The sequence below is a fragment of the Lissotriton vulgaris genome, chromosome 8 (assembly GCF_964263255.1).
Source record: "Lissotriton vulgaris chromosome 8, aLisVul1.2, whole genome shotgun sequence".
Lineage (NCBI taxonomy): Eukaryota > Metazoa > Chordata > Amphibia > Caudata > Salamandridae > Lissotriton > Lissotriton vulgaris.
This window is the reverse complement of record NC_141696.1, coordinates 169,314,983-169,330,813: the sequence shown is the minus strand read 5'-3', so window position 1 is coordinate 169,330,813 and position 15,831 is coordinate 169,314,983. Positions and strand designations below refer to the sequence as shown.

Sequence of the window (15,831 nt, the reverse complement as noted above, 5' to 3'; positions counted from 1 at the left end):
AATTTGGTGCTCACTTTCCTCCTAGTGGACTCCATTCGAGCTAACGCACAGCTGCCAACAGCGTCTCCTGACTGAAGACTGGGCTAATGGTTGCTGTGACTTTGGTTAGTCGCAGCAGTTAATTCCAAGCTCTCTTGATGCAGCTGACTCACCAAGATAAAGTGGTATTGAGGATCTGAGCAGCTTGTTTGCCAAACATTATGACTGCAGTTCATGTGGGGCAGTCCATCACTCTTCCAACATTCTTTGCTCTGCCTCAACCTTTGAAAGAAGAGGAGAGACTCTATTGACAGGACCTCAAAAGATCTTTAATTCGTAACCACAAAGGACCATTGGGTGAACAATCAGCGTTTTGTAGGGTTCTATGGGACAAAGAGAGGCAAACCAGTGCAAAAAGACTTTTCTAAGGGTGAAGAGTCCTCTGCATTAAGATCTGCTACTCACTAGCTAAGGAGCAAACTCCAGAAAGACTAAGGGCCCAATCCACCAGACAAGGGCTTCTACCACTGCCTGGCACACAGAGTGTTTGTCCTTGAAATCTGTCGTCCGCTACCTAGTGTCAATCCACATGTTCATGAAGCACTGCTACCTAGATAGCCAGGTCCAACTGGATGGATATTTTTGCCCGTTTGGTCCTGCAGGATTTTTTTATCTGAGCCATTCCACATTTCCCCCACCTCCGCACCGTACCCTTCAGAAATACTACTTTAGTATGTGTTCTGAAGTTGATAAAACTGAAGTTAGTAGTACCCCTTAGAAGTACAAGTTACTAACCTTCAGTAATGCTCTTTCTGATGGGTACTCAATGTAACCACAAATTACTCAATGTCCTCCCTCCTCCCTGTCACTCCCATCATCACTGTCAGAGCAAAACTAAGTCAGTGTGGCATGGTGCATGGGAGAAATATCCTTTAAATCTTCCTCATGCAGTTTCACTCCCGGGGATATTCTAAAGGTGAAGAATCTGCAGCTAGAGTATCCACCAGAAAGGGCATTACCAAAGGTAAGTAACTTGTTCATTGTTGTCATTTCCAATAATGTCCAGTAAAGTTTTACCTTAAAACATTGTACCTAATGTGGTATCCTTTTCTTGTTTCTTTGTCTTTAGATTTGATGAATTTGATGAAGCAATTGATGAAGCAATAGAACATGATATCAGAGATTCTGAAGAAGGAGGGGGTGGTATGTTACTTAATTTGCTTCTTTAGCATGTTATTTGGAAATAACATTGCAGTGCAGAGAGCAAGAAAAGTAAATAGCACAAGTTAAAAGATAAATATCAAGCTAGGGTTTCAGCTGAATTGTTTGTGAAAGACAGCTACGAAATTGGAAGGACTTGGACTGTTTGAGGTCTAGAATAATAAATGATCTGAAACTTTATCATGCAGAGCTTTTTGGGATAGTAAGGGAGGAAAGCAGTATAATTGTGCAAGATAAGTAGACGATGATCATTTCTATTTTCACCCGATTCCGAGAAGGATAGACGAAAAAATATTAAGATTACCAGAATAATAATTGAGGTAATTTTTCATAATTGGTGCAGTGTCCGAGCAAAGCTTGTTTACAATGTCTGTTGTCCTTGCCTATCAAATGATTCCCACTGAAGAAAAGTAACTAGTTGAAGCTGTGGCAGCCACATTCCCTAAAACAGAAATAACAAGCATTTGCAATGCAATAGGTCTCGCATTTACGAGAGTTTGAGCTATTGGCGTTGTAAATGACAATGCCTTTTATTTGTGTTTTGAAAACCTGCAAGCGGTCCATAAACACGCACTTTGTACTTATATTCCCTGCTTATGAGAAGCAAGACTGGCAGTAAAAGAGGCGCAGTTACTGCCACCCTTGCTTCTCGTAAGCAATGACTGCAAGTACAAAGTGTGTTTATGCACCGCTTACAGGTTTTTAAAACATATAAATAAAAATAATTGTTATGTACAATGCCAATAGCCCAAACTGTCGCAAATGCTACTACTATTGCATTGCAAATAGTTGTTTCTTTTCCACTGCACATAGTAGGCAGGTCCTGGCCTACTTAGAGCAGAAGCTTCTATTCCCTGCCAGGAAGATCTTGAGGTCCAAGAGCCACATGTGTGATATTTGTCAGATGTGGACCAAAAGCTAATGTGTGAAGAGGAAGGTCTATATCTGAAAGTCACAGAAATCACTACAGACCACTGAAACTGTCCTGGAATAAGACTGTGCCCATGGGCGTGAGATGTGCATTTTATGTGGCAGGTTAGGTTTGTGACACTTTCTTTAGAATTGGCTGAAATCCATCATTAATAAATGAATGTCTCCTGTCAATGTTTTTATGTGGGTTACGCCAACATTGTATTTCCTTAAGACGACATCTACTAACGAGACTGCAAAGTATTACAAGGAGCTCCCACGCCTGTCAGTCAGTTGTCTTTAGTTAATGATGGGGCTATAACTCTTCTTTTCCAAGTTTCCTTATGAAGGGAATTAGGTCTAAATGTGGGATTTATCAGACATGGTTCACGCTGGCAGCATAAGTTAAAACTCACCAGGCCCATTTTGTTGCATAAGAGAGATGCCCAAAAGCATCCCTCCCGGACGAAAGCTAATAAAACATGCATATGGTGTTACGTTTAGGCAGTGGCATGCTTCTTTATTTTTTTATTCTTTTTATTTTATGCTCGAAGTTAAAAAAAACAAAAAAGTTGACCAGCGATCCAGCGTGCCATACCAGACCTGTGGGCTTTGCCATTGTGGTATTGTATTAAGCAAAGTGTTTTTAAAAAAAACATTTTGCGCAGTTCCCACTTAGGGCCCAGCCCTCCCAAAAGACATGCATGTGACATTCTCACACAGTGAATCGGGCTGGGACGAGATTACAGTTTAAACCTGTTAGTTACAATCCGAAGACAGCAAAGACGCCTCTCAAGTCCCCCTTAGTTTCTTAGACACTTGTCAAAAGCATTCCCTGCCCCCACCCAAACGCACTGAACTGACGCCCCACAAAGCACTTTTTCCAATCATACGTTCTCGTCCTTTTCACTGATCCCTGCCCTGTGAATGACGCGCAAGCACCCGCCAGAAAACGCTAAATCGTGCAAAATGGTTGCGAGAACACGAAGCTGTTGAGTGTCTTTTCACTCAACAGCACGTGACACCGAGCTGTTTGCAGCCATCGCGGTGCAGAGGTGGGGACTCTTCGTGTAGCTACTAGTTTAGCCACCTAAAGGTCCCCTCAAAGATCGCAGCACAATGGTTACGCTGGAAATGTAGGCCTACAGTTTAATGCGAAAAGAGACACTACAAGTTCCAGAATGCAACGTGCTCCTTACCCAACAGATAGGACTGAGTGAAGGAGTCGCAGGGCTCGAGGTATCTTGATAGTACAGAGACCTACACTTGTGCACAGACAGGGAAATGTGCAGACAGGGGCGGGGTGCAGGCACTCAGCACAGAAACTGGGAACATTCTAGAAAATTGCTGTGTTACAAGTGTTCGAAAGGCCGCGTGAGCCCAGAAACTCTTTTAACAGATTTGTAAATCCTGTTTCCAAGTAGGCACTGTAAAAGGACAGAGCTCCAGCGCTGTACTCATAATCTGCCTTACAAATACAAGATCCCATGCAGTCTCTGCTGCCCCTGTCTTTAATTGACAGCGGAGCCGTCTATATTGTTGGACTACACTCGTGCACTTATATAGCAAGGTTTCATTTATACAACAGCATTCTTTATAAACTGGATGTTCGTGCGCCACCAAAGGGACTGCCACAGAGAAACATCACAAGTTTAAGGAGATACTATTGGAAAAGTCCTGCATGTTCTAGGTGCGCTGGAGAGGTAATGTGGAGAATCGGACCAGTCTCGCTGTGCCGATGTCGCAGGAATTCTTTTAAGGAAATATTGGCATTTTGTCTAGTTTGCTTCCTCGAGACGACCTCAGTGGGTGCCACCTTGAGTGGAGAGAAGTCTTATTTTGGGGTGGCAAGGGAAGGGTTCCTGTGAAAGGGGTTCACTGGGCCACTCGCAGCCGTGCTGCTAGAGTTTACTTTCACATCTCACACAGGGCAGGGGTATGACAGCCACTGGCACCAGAGAGGGCAATAACAAGAGATTTGCAGCCCGAAGCCTGACTTCTGAATGTCCCCCTCTGCGCCCGGGTGCGATGCTTGCCGTGTGAGCAAGGCAGGCGCCAAAAGCTCGAGGGAAGTGAAGTGATGCGGGTACTGCTACCAACAAGCACGCGAGTTGTGCGCGCTCGTGAGCCACAGTGAGCCATGTGGTTTCAATCATCGTGCCCGTGTCAGGGCGCGATAATTGAAACCACATGGCGGACGTGCATGTAACCGCAACCAATAGGTCATGGGCGTAGCAATGTGCCGGCCTTTGGCCAATTGCGTGCTGTCTTTGTTAAAAAGACACACACAAATCCCAATAGTGTTGGACAAAACAAAAAGCACACGCACAAGCATGTGCGAGTGTGAGGGCAGATTTCAAAAGCCCCTACATGAAGTCTCCCTGCGCACTGCAACGCTAGGCGCAAGACCTTAAAAGCAAATCATAAATAGCAAATAATAGAAAAACATTACTGTAGAAGTATCCGAGAGCCTGACTGACAGACGCATATTATACATATGTTTTAGTGTAACCAAATTACAGAATAACAGCAATATATTATTATTTTTATATCCTCTGACAAATTCATTTTAACATACAAAGGCAAAGACCTGGGCAATGCTTGTTACAGTTACACATATGTATGAGACACCTTGAATTTCCCACTTTAATAGATCATTGTATTGCATTCAGTCGATATTTGAGTAAAACAAACTTGAGAATATCAGTTTTAACTTTAAATTGCAGAACGAGAGAGAGAGAGACATAATGGTTAAAAATAAAATTGAATGCACATCTGGCAAGCAGAGGAATACCAAGATGTTATTAAAACGCAGGAGGTGGGGCATTTCCAGTCTGTAATCCTAGTGTCCACAGACTGAATGTTAGTGAACATTTTCTTATTACCTTTCTGTAACAGATCTGATCCCTGTAATGAAATTGTAATGTCATATTGCTCACCCACTTTCATTGTTCTTGAAGAAACTACTGTGGATTTCTTCTTGCCATCATGTTTAGCATGAAAGAATCCACTTTGACAATGTGGTTAAATAAGAAATTGCCATTGAAGGTTCAAGTGTCTCATGTCTGCTCACTTTTTAGGGTTTGGCATAGGGAAAGACATGGCCAATATCACAGCCCATTGTGGAAAGGACATGGCCACTATCCTCGAAGAAGAAAAAAAAGAAAGCAAACGGCCTCAGAGGGTTGCTGTCATACAACGCAAGAAACGGCGGCGACTGAATGACCTTGACAGTGACAGCAATGTTGATGATGAAGAAGAAAGTGAGGATGAATTTAGGATCAGTGATGGGTATGCTAAACATTTCTCATAGACTGTGAAAAGTGTCCTCCTGATAAATGTTTTTATTGTTTGTTTTAATAGAACTTGATGGAGGGGAAAGTAAATAATTTGGAAGACTGTGCAATAGTCAATACTCCTCTTGCATACAACTGTCTGTAATTAAGTTCTTGTTTTCATTATTAAGTCTTAATTATTCAGCATGGACCCCTCTCCCCTACTTTTAGGGGGCTTATCCATAAAAGTATTTTTGCGTTCTGAAACTGCATGATACAACTGCAAAAATGCTTTTCTATATGTACAGAGCACTATTTGTGATTCAGTAACATGTTATCGCGCAGTTTGTGTTTAGCGAGTTGGTTGTTGGAAAGGCTGTGTTTAGAGCGTCCCTTCCAAATACCGAATTGCAGTGCTATGTATGATTGTTTTGCGACTTAATTACTGTTGCAAAACATTACGTTTTTTACCGACACCTCAGCGGTTGTGGTAACCATTCGCAAATCGGAAAGTGTCCTCCAGGACCCCTTCTGCTGTGTGAATGCTGAAACAAATATTTTCTTCCTAATCTTAAAACATGTTACTTAAAGGTTTCATTTTATCTTTTGAAATGCATCCTGTATTACTTTATGGAAAATAGGCTGCATTTTGTTTTTAAATGTTGCTTTATTAATGCTTTATTAAAAAGCAATCACAGACATGGTGGTCTGCTGACCCCAGTAGGCTACCATCCCTGTGATGGCAGCAATTCCTAATGGGTTGCAAATTGAGACCTGCTTCATTAATATTCATGAGGTAGGTATATTGCGACCCACATTAGAAATCATTTTTCCTAACGTGTACATTAGGAATGGCGATTTCCTAATTGCGATTCGCAAAGAGTTGCAATTAGGAACTCGCAGTCCCTATATTCTGTGCATATGACCCTTAGCGCTTGGCAGTCCAAAAGTACAAATTTCGACTCCGTAACATATTACTAAATAGAAATGTGTGTTATCGATTAGGTATTTGGAAGGGGTGTGTTTAGGGTGTACCTTCTAAATGCTGAATCAGTGGTATTTCTGAATGTTTCGCGCTCAAATTACGGTCTCTAAACATTCATATTTTACCAGTGCCTCAAAGAAGGAGGTAACTATTCGCAATTGGGAAGGGGTCATCAAGGGGTACCTTTCCCTTTGTGAATGTTGAAACAAATATTTTTGAGAGGAGGTAGTTGCCCCCCAGCAGGCCACCATCCCTGTGAAAGCTGCAATTCCTAATGGGTCATAAATTGCAACCCTCCCTCATTAATATTCCTGAGGTAGGTCAATCTGCCACCTACTAAGAATCGCTATTTAATGCTTATACGTTTTTGCACATTAAGAATAGTAATTTTCTAATTGCAGTTCAGTAAGCATCACAATGCCAAAATGTTGTACATATAGCCCTAGTCGATATTACAGCATACCCATTTAAGGGGCCATCTATTAAATGATGTCCCGGAGTAGCTCAAACCCACCAAGTCATAAACTAGAACATTATGTAATTGTCTGTTTGTTGATGCAAGATTAGATTTTTTTTAAAAAGCATTAGCCAGCTAGGATTCTTCCCTAGATTCCTTATCCTGGAATAATTCTCTACTACCAGGCAGGGCTGCCAAAAACACCCAGATTTTAATGTCCCAATGTTCGAGGCATGTGGGCTGCTGAATTCATATCTGTGCATAGATCGCCGCCTAGTGTTGGGTCCGGATGATTGCACATTGTTGTCCTGGAAGAGTCTTTGAAGTATCACGAGATAGGTGGCTCCTCCCTCGGACTACAGTGCGCATGGGCATCCTCTCCATCCCCAGATTGTTTTTTTCCGCCATTGGGTTCGGATGCATTTTCCTGTACTCCAAGTTCGGAATCGAAATAAACTTCTCTAATAGGCCAAAAGGCCTTCGGATTCGTCTGTATTGTTTTCAATCGGTGCCAAAAAGCGTTCTTCACAATTTACGTGCACTCCGGTCGTCGAATCGGGCCCTTGGGCCTTTTCGACGCCACATGGACCGACGGTCGATGGAACGAAGTCCATTCAAATATCGGCCGCAGTGCAACTCGAAGTTCCCGCATACAGATAAGCATCCTGTATGCAACAAATGCTTATCACCAGATCATAATGAAGACGATTGCCTAGCTTGTGCCCAGTTTCGGTCAAAAAAGACTATCCGGAATCGGCGGCAAGGTAAGAGATGCAGAGGTCGGCACCGGAGCCCGAGAATATCTTCGACGACGAGGAAGAACTAGTTGACGTCGAAGACTCTGATCAAGAAGAGGATCAAGACTCCGAGCACGACTCTGAATATTATATCGACGAGTACGAACACATCGTCGACGTCGATGAATACGACCAAGACATCGTAGCTGTCGAGGTCAACGACCCACACAGACACTACACCTATGTCAGAGACTCAGGTCGAGGCATCGCCAACAGGCCTTAGCCAAGATCTAAACACTGATTCTACAGCCCCGCAATACAGCCCGGCTAAGAATATACAAAAAGAGCCTTCTGAAACACGTAAACCAAGACCGGTTCAATCAAAACCGAAAGTCATCGACATGACAGTCTTCGGACCGAACGTCGTCGAACCAAAGGGGATAAACACAAAGGGCGCCGAGCCGAAGGCCAGCGTTCTATATAAACCTTCGAAACCAAGGGCAGTCGACTCGAACAAATCCAGTTCGAAAGCCGAAAAAGGGCAAAAGCTGGTCTACAAAAGCAAAGGGGCTACGCCCAAGCCGGTCGTCGACCCGAAAACAAAAGTAGACCAACCAAGAACGGTCGAGCCGAAGCACATCGACCCGAAGAGGGGCGCCGAGCCGAATCCCATCGATCCAAAGAAAGACATCGAGCCAAAGCCACAGGCTCCAAGAACAAGCCAAAACTCTTGATAAAGGTTGTCGAGCTAATAAAACCAATCGGTCCAAAAAAGGTGGTGCAACCGGTAAAAGACGTCGCACCGACAAAACCTGTCGGACAGTCACTGCCCATAAAACCGCAAAAGCAGATCACGGCACCAAAAACGGTCAAACCGAAACAAAGCTTCGAACCGAAAAAGGTCAAACCTAAATCATAAGCATCTAGGCAAAAGACTGTGGAAGAGGAGATCATCCATCCAGATCCCTCTACAGAAGATCAGTCTAAACTATATATTGACCCAAATACTAGGAAAGTGACTGTTTACAAGAGAAAGAAAAGACCAGTGCCTGCTGAAGACTTTTCTACTATTCCACTCAAATAGAAAAGAGACTGTGCAACCTCTCCTATTCTTTTCGAGCCTATCTCTCCAGCTAAGTCTAATACTCCATATGCACCATACTCACCTACACGCTCTGACTACAACCCAGATGTAGAGCATGACACAGACGTTGGTTTTAGTTTTCCACAAAACCCAAATGTAGACACCAATTCACAACCATGGGGGGGTGACCCAGACCGTGATGAGGCTCAACCCATTATAGACGCACCTGCATACCCAGCTAAGCCATCACCTACAGAAGACACGGTGGCATTCAACTCATTAATAGATAGAGCAGCGCTCTACCATAATGTAGATATGCATTCAGATCCTATAGAGGAAGATTTTCTGTTTGATACTCTTGCAACATCAGAAAAGACGGTCAAAACACTTCCCATGTTAAAAGGGGTCCTAAAGCACGCAAATGACATATTCAAAGACACTGCTAGGGCACGTGTCGTCAACCCTAGAATTGAAAAAATGTATAGGGCTTGAGACCCTACTTACATTAGGGGACAACTGCCTCTGGACTCACTGGTGGTCTCCAACGCACGAAAGCGTGTAAATTCTCAAACTACTGGAGAGGCTCCTCCTCCCGACAAGGAGTCAAAGGTTTTAGAGGCATCAGGCAAGAGAGTAGCTGCTCAAGCAGCAAACTCATGGAGAATTGCCAATACTCAAGCCTTGTTGGCTAGATATGATAGGGCGCACTATGACAGTTTAGAACCACTTCTCCAACACGTACCTGAGCCTTTTAAAGAGCAAGCCAATGAACTTGTACAGGAGGGAAAGTTCATTACCAATGCCTCTATTAAGTGTGCTCTAGACCTGGCAGACAAAGCTGCCAGATCTATCAACACAAGCGTACTGCTTAGGAAACACGCATGGCTTCGCATATCTGGATTTAAGACTGAGGTCCAGAACACAGTTCTTAACCAGCCAATCAATCCAGATTTTTTGTTTGGTCCATCAGTTGACTCAATTCTGGACAAAATGAAAAAGGACACAGAGACCGCAAAGTCAATGGGGGCTCTTCAGTCCCAACAACACAGAGGCTCCTTTCAACGCTCCAACTTCGCGAGGTAACACATCGCAGCAATCCTCCACATACAAAAGTAATACGCAAATCACATACAATAAAAACACAAATCGTGGTGGATACCGAGGAAATAATAACAAGGGCAGAGGTCGTGGAGGCAATGTCAATAGATCCTCCACTAATACCAAACAGTGACTTCCTGGCACTACCCCCAGACCATACAACACCGGTCGGGGGAAGGCCACAACAGTTCCTACCAGTCTGGCTAAACATCACTACAGACAAGTGGGTCAGGCAAATGATCCAACATGGCTATTGCCTAGAACTCTCGTCCACACCACCCAACATACCACCCGTACACCGTCCAATGTCAAAGGAACATATAACATTATTGCAGCAAGAGGTCATCAATATGCTGCAAAAGGGGGCCATAGAACCAGTCCCAATAGAACATCAAGGAACAGGAGTATACTCACGTCCTTCCTCATTCCCAAAAAGGACGGGTCTCTCAGACCAATATTGGACCTCAGGCCCCTCAACCAGTACATTTTATCAGAACATTTTCACATGCTCACTCTGCAACAAGGCTTACCTCTGCTGCGGCAGGGAGACTTCCTAGCAACTCTAGACCTCAAAGATGCATACTTTCATATACCAATACACCCTGCTCACAGAAAATATCTCAGGTTTACAATTCAAGGACAACACTACCAGTTTAAAGTCCTGCCATTCGGTGTAACAACAGCTCCACGGGTGTTCACAAAATGCCTAGTAACAGTGGCGGCGCATCTCAGGAGACAACATATTCATGTGTACCCTGTTAGACGGACCGGGAGGGTCGGCCGAGAATAAGGGGAGAGGTCTCCGGGGAGAGCCGTCTCCAGCGATCGTACAGATGAGTAACTTCCCCCCCACAGAGGTACACCACACAAGGATAAGGTTTAACGTTCTTTATAAGCAATTCTTTAAGTACGGTGGGATGGTACAAGGAGGTCTGGACTCAGGGGTCCCCTCGGTTCTAGTCTCTCGATTGGGAAAAGGGTAGCGGGACAGTCTTGTTTACCAATCTGGTAGGTGAAAATAGCTCACAATCCTCGAGCTCGGCGTTCTAGATGATCGGGCCGCGGCGGAGCCAGCAGGTCCCGGGATGGTTGAAGGTAGCGACGGTCCGCGGCGGAGCCAGCAGGTCCCGATGAAGGTGGTGGTTACAAACGGTCCGCGGCCACGCCAGCAGGTCCCGACGACGATGAAGGTTTCAGAAGGTTGCGGCAGCGCCAGCAGGCAGGACAATAGTTCACAAGGTAGGACTACGGCAGCGCCAGCAGTCCGTCAAGGATGAGTTCTTCTCTGCGTCTCTCGACTCCAGGATACAACTGCCTTCCTGCTCTGGAGCTGCCCCAGTTATAGGTCTGGGGCCCTTTGATGTCCGGACCCTCGCACTTGGAGGTCGGGAGGTCCGGGATGAGGGAGTCCAGACACCCAGCAGGGGGGTGGAGCCAGCGCCCGGGGGAGCTGGGTGTGATCGGCACCTGGCGGGGGAGGGCCATCGATACTTCTTCCTCCCATTAACCTGCCAAGTGGGCCGTTCACCTCCTGGGTGGATGGTGGTGCCGGGATGTCGGGGCCTGGCCAGGCCCAGGGTTAGGGTCGATCTGAGGCCACGCGGCCTCGTGGTGCAGTGTCCAAGATGGCGGCCGGGCCGGCCGATGGAGCGGGAAGGAATTCGGCCCCATGGTACAGAGATGTCCGCGGCAGGAGTCCCGCATGGGACGGGGTGCGGGTTGCTTTTGTGGGTAACATCTGGGGGACCGGGGCCCAGGTCCTGTCATGTGGGGAGGAGGCAAGCCCTTCACGTGGCCTGTCCAACATACCCATACCTGGACGATTGGCTAATACAGGCGCCATCGGCCCAGCAATGTGCCAGCCACATGTCAAAGACCATTCATCTCCTGCACAGTCTAGGTTTCTCGCTGAACTACCCAAAGTCACACCTACAACCCTCCAACGTACAACAGTACCTGGGAGCTACAATAGATTCACTAGCAGCATAGGCATATCCGAACACAGTACGGCTCCACGGAATGCAAACGTTAATACAAAGGTTTAAACCACAACACTCATTGCCAGCTCGAGTGTTTATGCAGCTAATAGGCATGATGGCCTCGTGCATATTCATAGTCCCTCATGCCAGACTACACATGCGTCCGCTACAGGAGTGTCTAGCAAAGCAGTGGAACCAGGCTCAGGGACAATTAAAAGACCTAGTGTTGGTGACCAGTCGGGCATAAAACTCTCTGCATTGGTGAAATCCACAAAACCTTTGCAAAGGACGACTGTTTCAGGAGCCTATCCCACAAGTAGTGATAGTGATAACAGCGGACGCATCCCAGCTAGGCTGGGCAGCCCATGTCCTGCATTACACAGTCCAGGGTCTATGGACTGTACAAAAAAAAGAGGCACATCAACCATCTAGCATTGACGGCGGTCTTTCTAGCACTAAAAGCGTTCAAGAAACACTTATGCAACAAGACTGTGTTGATCCGGACGGACAACATGACAGCTATGTATTATATTCAAAAACAGGGAGGAACACATTCCCCACAACTATCGCTTCTAGCTCAGAGTGTGTGGAAATGGGCCATTCAAAGGAACATGTTTCTCATGGCAGAACACCTCCCAGGCAAGGACAATCAGATAGCCGACCTGCTCAGCAGGCACAGTCAACAGATGCACGAATGGGAGATTCACCTCAATGTGCTCCAACCATTCTTCCGGCAGTGGGGACAACCGGAGATAGATCTATTTGCCACAAGCGAAACAGCAAAATGCCAGTACTTTGCCGCCAGGTTCCCACATCCACAGTCGCAGGGCAATGCGATATGGATGAACTGGTCGGGCAAATTTGCGTACGCTTTTCCCCCAGCTCCATTAATACCGCTAGTGGCATGCAAAATGCGCCAGCATTCACTGACGCTAATCCTAGTTGCTCCCACATGGGCAAGGCAACCATGGTACACAACGTTCCTAGAATGGTCAGTGGTGCCTCATTAAAGACTGAGACTCACTCCCACTCTTCTAACTCAGAGCCATGGAGAAATCCAACACCCAGATCCACAACAGCTGAACCTGGCGATCTGGCTCCTGAAATCCTAGAATTTGGAAACCTCAACTTGCCTCCAGACTGTATAAACATTATCAAAGAGGCAAGAAAACCCACTACTAGGGCATGTTATGCAGCAAAGTGGAAACGTTTCGTCATTTACTGCAGTAACAACAATATAAACCCATTAGATGCTTCTACACAAAACATCATTTGCTATTTCTTGCACCTACAACGTTGCAATTTAGCCTACTCATCCATCAGGATACATTTAGCTGCGTTAGCAGCATATCTCCAAAACAGGCAACACCTTTCACTATTTAGAGTGCCAGCAATCAAAGCATTTATCGAGGGACTTAAACGAGTATTTCCCCCAAGGCACCCACCTTCACCAGTCTGGAATCTAAACATCGTTTTAACCAGACTTATGGGACCACCTTTTGAACCACTACACTCATGCGAACTACCATTTCTTACTTGGAAGGTGGCTTTCCTTATTGCCATTACTTCACTTAGAAGAGTTAGTGAGCTGCAAGCCCTAACTATTCAAGAGCCATTCATTCAAATACATACGAATAGAGTATTTCCCAGAACAAACCCTAAATTCATGCCAAAAGTGGTATTCCATTTTCATATAAATCAAACAATAGACCTGCCAGTGTTCTTTCAAAATCCACAAACAGTTGCTGACGGGGCCTTGCATACTCTAGATGTCAAAAGAGCTCTGCTATACTATATAGATAGAACTAAGGCATTTCGAAAGACAAAACAGTTGTTTGTTGCTTTCTCACCACAACACAAAGGCAACGCTATTTCTAAATCAGGTATAGCCAGATGGATCGTTAAGTGTATTCAGATATGTTACTTAAAGGCAAAACGCACCTTAACAGTTCCCCCTAGGGCGCATTCTACACGCAAACTAGGGGCATCCATTGCTTTCCTAGGAAATATTCCTTTACACGAAATTTGTAGAGCAGCCACATGGTCAACCATACATACATTTACCAAACACTATTGTGTAGATGTACATTCCAAACAGCCAGCTGCTGTAGGACAGGCTGTTCTCAAAACTCTTTTTCAGACTACTGCAGCTGGCACAGGCAACCACCGCCAAGGGAGATACTGCTATACATTCTATGCACAGATATGAATTCAGCAGCCCACATGCCTCGAACGGAATATGCTACTTACCAGTATGCATCTGTTCTTGGCATGTAGGGCTGCTGACATTCATATCGCCCACCCGCCTCCCTGGTGCCTGTCACAGCTGTAGCATTTACTCTTTGCATGGCCATCTCTTACTATACTATACTCCATCTCTGCCACAATGGCGAAAAACAATCTGGGGATGGAGAGGATGCCCATGCGCACTGTAGTCAGAGGAGGACAACAATGTGCAATCATCCGGACCCAACACTAGGCGGCGATCTATGCACAGATATGAATGTCAGTAGCCCTACATGCCGAGAACAGATGCATACTGGTAAGTAGCATATTCCTTATTTATTTTTACCTCTAATAACATTTTTCTTATTTCATAAGCAGAAGTCACTTTCTCAAAATAGGAACCAAAGCAAAAATAGTATTAAGCTGCAGCAGCCGTAGACATTGGTTCATTGTGTTTTTTTAAGCTTTGCTATTAGGGTCAGTTGAGACTACTTCCACTCAGAGAGTGTACCACAGTTAGAGCGTTTTACCTTAGTTCTATTTTTTCAGCCAGTTTGTGCAGGACTTGTAACACCAGTGGATCATGAAGTTGAAACAATGTGTTCGTAGCATGTATGGCTGTAGACACACATACTGTGTATACTCCTGGCTTGTAGTGTTATGCCAGGATATTTGCAGTTTGATTTTCTTTAAGGAAGTTTTGAGTTACTTGACTTGCAGTGACTTCCCCTCAATCCACCACGACAAAGACTATACCTCAAATTGTTTTCTTTCACTCATCGGGTTTGGATATTTTAAGTGCCAGCTCCTAGACTGATGCATTTGTCACTGAATTCTTTGGGACAAGCATTTGGGTTTTCCATCCCTGCGACTTACAAAATGATTGCTGCTTATCCTGCGACCGAATGGAGGACTCTTCAGTGATTCCCAAGCATCTTTTAAGACATTGCTTTGATGACCTCTCAACGTACTGCAATGGGACACCTCCATCTACAGCCGGCATCAATGGGACTTCGACATTGTCGGTCTTTATTCCCACAAATGGCTATGTGTGTTGGAAGGGGGGGGGGGGGTGTTATGGAGCGAGCACCTGTCCAAAGTCCAAAGGATTTGGGGTGCTGTCATGAGCCCGCTGCCACCTCTCACTGCTCCCTGGTGTTCCTCTTTTAACATTGCCATGCCCACACCCTCACAAGCCTCATCAGCCTATGAACCTGGCTGAATCATAAGGGCATTTCCCTGATCGTGCTCAACCTGGCAGAATCTTAAAACATAAGAGTAGACTAACTCAGCTGATGATGCCTAATGAATCACAAATGGCAATTGAACCTGGAAGAGGGGCTGGAAATATTCTAGAAGTGGGAAAAACTCTGCACATTCTCTGCAGTGGCAAAGAGATCAAGCCAATGTCAGCAATTTTGTGACACATTTTATCTAGAGTACAGACCTCTTGTATACCTTCCTATCGCTTACTCTCCTGCACAGAGTCCTGTAATAGCTCTGGAATGACTGGCCCATGTCATGCCAGCGGCCCCGGATTAGGCACGGAGAGTGTTGCTCCCAAAGTGCCTGGGTTTGAGCATCTGTCCTCTGGATAACCTGATGCTTGGGGAATATCTCCTGTCGCAGCTGCCGTGCAAGGTCTTGCACCTGGGTCTGTACACCTCCATGCATGGAGACTGAATAACAGCAGTTTACTACATTCGATCTTACTCCCAAAGGACCCATTTCTTGCAAAACTGTCAAACGTCTTATTTCGTTTATCTTTGTCCCTGCAAGGACTTGCAGTGGGCACAGTTGAGGGTATCTGTTAGCCGCTTGACCCTTTATGCGTTTACCAGGAAACCCGTCCTCCTTCAAATCACCCATTGTGATGCAATT

The 15,831-nt window shown here is 45.3% G+C and overlaps 1 protein-coding gene across 1 annotated transcript in view; it reads left to right on the top strand.

Annotated features, from left to right (window-relative positions):
• The window catches only part of RSF1 (remodeling and spacing factor 1), a 540,450-nt gene that overhangs the window by 426,435 nt on the left and 98,184 nt on the right, over window positions 1-15,831 (top strand). Inside the window, exons 12-13 of the mRNA XM_086933896.1 lie at window positions 1,109-1,182; window positions 5,190-5,400. Of these exons, the coding sequence (XP_086790022.1) occupies window positions 1,109-1,182; window positions 5,190-5,400 (285 nt within the window). The remainder of the gene's footprint in view (window positions 1-1,108; window positions 1,183-5,189; window positions 5,401-15,831) is intronic.